This window comes from Teleopsis dalmanni, chromosome 1 (genome assembly GCF_002237135.1).
Source record: "Teleopsis dalmanni isolate 2A chromosome 1, ASM223713v2, whole genome shotgun sequence".
In the NCBI taxonomy this organism is placed as follows: Eukaryota; Metazoa; Arthropoda; class Insecta; order Diptera; family Diopsidae; genus Teleopsis; species Teleopsis dalmanni.
The window spans coordinates 191374873-191382728 of record NC_051846.1 but is presented as its reverse complement, the minus strand read 5'-3'; the positions used below and the strand labels follow the sequence as shown (position 1 = coordinate 191382728).

Here is a 7856-nt window from a genome sequence, read left to right as displayed (position 1 = left end):
TCCTTAGAGTTCACAGCTTTGGGGATTGAATTTTTTCTCTGATATTGGGTTGACTCTTGCCAATAATGTGCTTATGACACACACTTATCTTTAGTAGTGCATATGGTCATGTATTTTCTTTAAGGACTCTATGCATGGTATGGACTATGTAGTTCTACCGTCCTACCCTGGATTTGTTAGTAATCGGCATAACTTGAAATTGATATAAATGGAGAATATACAGTATTTAAAATTATCGGAAAAATGATTAGTAGTTTCAAAATTAAACTATATATATATGACTGAATTTAACTTCTAATGTAGGTTAGGACCCAATGTGAGTGTTCAAGCTAAATACAATGATGATCATTTTAACTCATGATGAGTAAAAGGTAAGTTTATTCCAAAAAATATTTCCAAACTTTCAATTATAGAAGAAGTAATTCTAACTTAATTGCGCTTTTGTGATTTAGTTGACGTGTATGCCATGGAACTTGGTCTTTAATGAATGGTTATCTTTGTGGTTATCTTTATCATTAAAGGATCTCTGAATTTTATGAACATTTTTCAAAAAGTAAGTTATTTCTGTTTCACTTATATATTGTATAATATTTTTTTTATGAGATGGTTTAGGCACCTATAACATTATGTATATGTATATATTAAAAATTATAAAAAAATTTCACTGTAAAACAAAAAGTAATACTTGTTTAAAAACGAAAGAGATTGTGTTTTTTTATATATCTTTTAAATTTATTATCAGCAGAATTTAGCAACAATTTTTTTTATGCATTTTAATATATTTATACAATTATTTTAAAAAATATCGTTAAGATCACAGATATTCTATTTATACTTCTTTTCATTTAATTTTTTTAATCTATATTATAATGCATTTTAGTTTGTTTTTAATTTGAATCATTTAATTTTATTATATATATTATATATACTATACAATTATATTTAATAGCTTTTAATTTAATGCAAATGTAAAATCGTTATTTATATGCTTTTCTATCCAAATATATGTGTGTGTAGTATTATTAATACATAAAAAAATTATTTTTTAAATAAATTTAATGTTTTTAACAAATAAAAATATGTGAAAAAATGTTATTAAAAACTTTGCTGAATATTTTAATTTAATTTTGCAATTTCCTAAATGACGAAATATTTTAAATGGTTTTTACATGTAAATGCAAATAAAGGCAGGATAAAAGGGTGTACTATCAATATGGTTTGAGTGTAAAAAAATAACATTATTGTATTGATTTCAAGATAGAACAAAGTCGATACTGTTGAATCTAAGAATAAGTTGTATAGTTATATATGCATACTTTGTATAAATAATATACAATTATGTTATTAACCAGATACGTGTTCAGTATCTACTCTGTCCATATATATTCCTATTGAACTCTATTAAGTATATAAAAAAAATGTTGCTTGATATAGCACCAATCACTGTAAGTTATTATTATTAATAAATGAAATAATAATATAATCTATTGATTGATATGAAAACTTCATTATTTGTGTAAGTTAAAACTGTAATCACTATGGTTTAGGAAAAAACAGTAAGCTTAACTGTTTAACAGAAAAAAAAAAATAATAATAAGTCATGTATATATATTTATGTATATATGTGAATTATATTCAACAACCAATTCAATTTGTAAGTCACTTTTAATTTAATGTTTTCTTTATATTGTAAAGTGCGTTTTGTCTGTTTTAAATTATGTACGTGGCTCAACAAAATTTATAATAAATAATTAAATAAAAATTGTTTATTAAAAAAGGATCACTTGAGATCGTTTAACGTTATTATATGCGTAACAAATTTTACATAAAATTTTAGTTAAATTAACAAAAAATTATTCATTTGGATATATAACAAATAAAAGTATATATGTATATGATATAAGTTATTATTTATTGCATTATCACACACATTTTATTTGCTATTTCACGTTATAGTTATAAACAACTTTTTTATTGTTGTTATGAAACTTTACTGTCTTTCCAATATATCTAATATTTTTTATATTATATTATTTATATATTTTTATATGTACTAATTTAAAATGTTTAAGCTTAAAAATGTACATCACCGTTTTTACTGTTCTTTTATGTTTTTTTTCACTAATAATTTTTTATGTAAAAAAACATTACAACTTATAACATTACTTTCAGTTATTTTTTAATTACTAAAATCCTAATATTAAATACATAAGTTTATATATATATATATGTTTATATATATATGTCTATATATATGTTGTATATATATGTTTTATTTTGTAAATTATTAATTAAATTCTTTGCTTAACTTTTTCACAATTTCCTTTACAATTATCATTAATAATTAATATTTCAATAACGTATTAAAAATAAAATTCTCATTTATTTTTTTTTCTCGCTTAAGCATAAAATAATTTGCTCTCTTTCAAATTCATTTTTATTCTTATTTCTCTCACAAAAATTAGTTTTACGCTCTCTTGTGGAAAATTTATATTTCATGTTTGAGTTTTACTGTAGCAATTTTACTCAAAAATGTGCTCATTAAGTTCTACACATTTTTTTATCGCTCCTATGATATTGTGTGCTTAGTTCTTTTCACTCATTTTTGCACTTAATTGTTCTGAGTGTTTTTAATTTAGTTTTTGGTTATCATAAAAAGAAATTTTTAAAAAATTTTTAAAATTGATTAATCATATTTTTAATATCAAGCATCATTTCTATTCGTTTGCAGTTTTTTCTTTTTGGTTTTTGTCACAAAAATTTGTGTGAGTTTTTTTTCATAATTTTTACTCAACACTTATTTTCGTTTAGTAGTTCTGTTTTTAAATTTTTCCATTTTTCTCATAAAATTTTGTTACAAATTCATTAATATTGTTTTTTTATAATCGCTTATATGCATTAATGGTGTAAAATAATATATATATATATTACAGTATATACTTTTTTTACGTGTATATGTATATTCAGTATATATGTATATATATTTATATGTAATATGTATCTATACATAAGGTCTTGTTACTGCCTATGTATATCTATAATATGTATAGTTCAGACAATGTTTGATGTTGTTTTCTTAATCGTTTTCTCTCTATTAGTTCCCTTTAAAAATTTATTCTTTATTATCAATTATAGTAATTAATATTATTATTCTCCTGTATATTGTTGTTGTAGTTATTATAATAATAATAGTAATAATAATAATTTAATAATAAACTAAAATCTGTTCACTATTGCGGTAACTCATCGTTTGTGTCGACCGGACTTGGTGAGAGAAATTTTCGCACATATTTCGGAAAATGAGTTTTTTCGTGCGCTTTCAGTATTGTTGATCTCGAAAAAGTTTTGCCGCACATATGACATCGGAAGGGTCTCTCTCCTATTATTATTTTTTTTATTTTTTTAAATAAATAAAATAAATGTTATATATGTTTTGAAATGAATAACAGAAAATATTTAAAAGTTAAAATTTATAGAGTAAAATTTATATACATTATTAAAAGAAACTAGAGTCTGATATTACTTGAAATCTATTATAAAAGAGAATTGGATCAATTATAAAGAGTGTACCTAAAATATGTTCAGCAAATTATAAACGTTGATTATAATGCGTCTTAATGAAAGAAGGATATTAGTTGAGTACATGAGTCCCATGTAAACGGATTACCTTCGTAATACTAATCAGATCAGTACTAAATAAAGTAGATTTTCCAAATGAATTATATTAATTGTAAAAAAAAGCTTTTGCTTTGAAAAACTTAAAGGATACATAATTCAAGTTACCTAAGTAATGTTCCGCTTTCAAAACGATAAAGACGCTTAGTTAAACATATTAAGTAAGAAAGAATAAACTTTTTAATTAACTAGATATATTGCGAAATCAAGCTTTCTTAACTGCATGAGATTCACTGAGTGAGATAGCTGCACTAAATGGATGATTTCACTCAGTGAATGCGCATCAAGAGTTCTAAGAGCACAAAAAATGAGAGCATTTGAAAATATTTATCGCAAATTTTCACTCAAAAAAAAACTCAAACGCAATGCTTCTATAAAAAATGCTATTTTTCAATGCACTATATATTTTCAATACTTACTTAGTGTGAAAATTTATGAAGTGGGTACGCTTCAAGAAGAAAATACTATTACTTAATGAGTGAACTGCACTAAATTAGTGGGTTTCTCTGAGTGAAGAAGTTATACTAGTTAAATGAGCTACATTCAATTCATGAGTTTACAGAATATGCAAGCTTTACTGAGTGAATGAGTTTCATTGAGTAAATGAGCTCCATTGAACTAATGAGCTTTAGGGAGTATCTGAGCTTTACTGAATACACGAGTTTCACTGAGCGACTGAGTTCCATTGAATGATTGAGTTCATTGAGTGAATGAGCTGCACTGAATAAGTGTTTCATTGAGTGGAAAAGTTTCGCTGAGTGAATGAGCTTCACTAAAAATATACTTTCGTTAATAAAAGTGTTAATAAGATAAGATAAGATTAATTTAAATAAGTGATATTCAATAACTGTTTCAGATTCACAGAAAGTACATAATCAGAAAAATGAGAAATATACAATTGGTTTATTTTTGGATCTGTTAAGTGGAAATATAGTTAATATTTCTTATAATATACTTCTAAAAGAAATTTTCTTGTCATTTAATATTTTTTAGATTTTGTTTTTGAACGTAATATAAAGATTTTTATTGGAAATTGGAATATATTTTTTGAAATTTGAATATATGATGCGGATTGTACAATGTTCAAATTTTCTGTCGGTTTTTTTTTGTTGTATTTCCAAAACAAATAATCAGACCGATTAAATATACACCTATACATAGATTTTATTTAATTAATTCTATAATAAATTTCAAGAAAATATGAACTGAAAATCATCAAGGTTAAAATAATTAATCGTTTTCCAATGAAATATTAAATAGATTAATTTAAATCAATACAATTTTAACTTTTAAATATGAATAATTGCATTATATATAACTTACCCGTATGCACCCGACAGTGATCCTTCATATGATGTCGTAATTTGAATGCTTTGCCACAAAATTCACACTTAAAAGGCCGTTCACCTGTATGTATCGTCAAATGCGTGATAAGTGAGGCAACATCGGGAAAGCTTTTACCACAGAACTTACACAGTACAACACTATTCGGATCACTAGACGCGCCAAGTAGTGACGATGATTTAGAAGCGGCTGCTGCTGCCGCCGCCGCTGCAGCTGATGTTGATGACGAGCCTGCGCCACTTAATAACAAGCCACTGCAAGAGCTACCATTACCAGAAGCTGATGAGCCAATACCGCCGACACCGCCACTTCCACTGCTGCTACCGCCTCCTCCTCCAGCACTGCCAGCACGAGAACCACCACCACCGGTAACTCCAGCACTACCATCGAGATCTAAACCACCACGAGTACCACAGCCCGACATACTGGTAAGCGCAGCACAACCACCCGCAGCAACTACAGCCGCTGCAAAGTCCATTTCAATGGCAGCAGTTGCTGCAGCCAAAACAGCTGCCTGTTCCTGAGGATCACTACTGCTAGCCATAGCAGCGGCAGCATTCATTTGATACGCAAATTGTTGCTGCAGTGGTGGCATATTTAGTTCGTGCGACAAGAGATGCGTATTGAGAAAGGTATGCGTGGCGGGTTCACGATATTCTAGGGTTTTCAGTGAGTGCGATAGTATGTGACGTGTCAGTTTGCTTTGATGCGGGAATGCCGCTCCACAATACACACACGGAAACATTGGCGGCGGCGTCTGTGGTTGTGGCGGCTCGTGGGCAGAGCTTGGACCACTGCCACCGCCGGCGCCGCCACCGGTACCGCACGTCGAATTACCACCGATAACACCGATACCGACACCACTACCACCAGCACCGTGTGGCGACTCGGACGTTTCCTGCAACAACACCAAACAAAAATCCAACATCAACTTCTTTCTTTCTTCTTCTTTCATTTTTATTTAATTTTTTACGGTTTTTACTTTTACTACTTTTTATTTTTCTCATTTGCTTTTTGGTTCTTGTATATTTCATTTAAAAATTATTGATACTTTTTAACTTCTTCGTTTTCTTTGTCGTTTGAAAAAAAATCAAAAATTATTAAATTATTTTTTATACAGAAAAAAATAAAGTTCTTTAATTTTAATTATAATGTTGATACTAAAAGAATAATAGTTTAAAAACAAATTAAAAAAATATAGAAAAATAAGTAAGAAACGAAAATCCAATTTTTAGAAGAAAATTTCAAACAATTTTTATAATTTATAATAATTGGTTTAAATGCTAATAATACAAATTAATCAATTAATTAATTAATTTACTATAAACTCATTAATAATAGCAAATTTAGTTTTAGTATTAGAACAGATACGTTGCCAAAAACAAGAGGGGATGGCTTTTAACTTCGCCTTAACTTTTAGACGTTGTTTTGTTGTAAAAAGCTTTTGTTTTATATAACTATTTCTTTTATTTAATTTTTATATTTTATATTAAAAACCAAAATAAAATTAATATTTTATTTAAATTTTTTTTTTGTATTTTTATTTTTTGCAAGAAGTTGAATTTCGATTTTTGTTTGGGCGTTGTTTAAAAAACGTCACTTAATTAAGTTTTACTATTTGTTATTATTTTAAACTTTTTTATTTTTTTATAAGTTTTTTTTTTAATTTTTTTTTTGTTTGTAAAGTAGCGAACGTTAAAAAATATACAAAAAATTGTTTAACTTAATTTAGACGTTTGTAATTAATAAAATTTTGACGCGACGTTTGAACGATCTTGATTAATGTACTTAAATATTTTTAATATTATTTTTTATATAAAATAAACATCTGTTTTTTGTATTTTAACAATAAAAACAATTATATAAAATTTTTGAACGAAATGTGAAAAAGAGCGTTTGAAGTGTATAATAAAAATTAAATGATTTTGTTTGTTAGAATAAAATTTTTTTGTTTGCCAATATTTTTTGTGTACCAAATTCCAAAAATTTCTTAAGATTTAACAAAAAAAAAAAAAATTGTTTTTGGTATTTAATTTAATTTGTAAAATTTGGTTTATTATTTAATTTAATATTTAAATTTTGGGCCGAATAAAATTTTGTATTGCTTTTAGTTTTATAAAAAGTAAATAAAGAGAAGTTAAAATTATAAAATATTTTCAAGAAGTTTTTCCACTGCTTTTTCAATAAATTATTTTTATTTTTTTTATAAATATATATAATTTATATAAGCATAAAATTTTTTTTGTGATGGCAATTTATTTATAAAATTTGTTAAATAAATTGCCATAAGTCACTCTTTTTCCCATTTTTTGCAATTTAAAATTTTTATTTATTTTTTTTTGTAATGAAGCGTTTTTTTACAATTGTTTTTAAATTTAATGTTGCAAATATTTTCAATTTTCGTTGGAAGTTTCGATATAAAAAATAGAAAATTAATATAGTACAGCCATTTCCAAAAAACGTAGATCAACTTCTTGACAATAACATTAAATAATATATGAACTTTTTGCATTTTCTGTTTTTAATTATTTTATTTGAATATAAAATATTAATTTTAATTTGTGTTTTCTATTGTCTTTCAAGCTTTTTTTTTCTTAATTGTTGATTTGTATTTTAATTTTTTTTGCAATTGTTTTGTGGATGTAAAAATAATGTTTTGAAAAAATTTTCAGAGATTAATATATATAAATTGAAACTTAAATTTAAAACAAATTATTGTATTATACTATAAGGTAATTTATAAATCATCTTATTTAAGTTTAAGCTTAAAACAAATTGTTGAATTATACTATAAGATTATTTATGAATAAATATAAATAAATTATTTATGAATAACC

The 7856-nt window shown here is 25.4% G+C and overlaps 1 protein-coding gene across 1 annotated transcript; it reads right to left on the bottom strand.

Annotated features, from left to right (window-relative positions):
- Window positions 1-3007: 3007 nt before the first annotated feature.
- Window positions 3008-5970, bottom strand: LOC119670950 (transcriptional repressor scratch 1-like). Its single transcript, XM_038081406.1, has 2 exons — window positions 4999-5970; window positions 3008-3379 (listed from the first exon to the last, which is right to left on the bottom strand). Exons 1-2 carry the CDS (start codon window positions 5945-5947, stop codon window positions 3231-3233), a joined length of 1098 nt encoding a protein of 365 aa, XP_037937334.1. The 5' UTR covers window positions 5948-5970; the 3' UTR covers window positions 3008-3230.
- Window positions 5971-7856: the final 1886 nt, after the last annotated feature.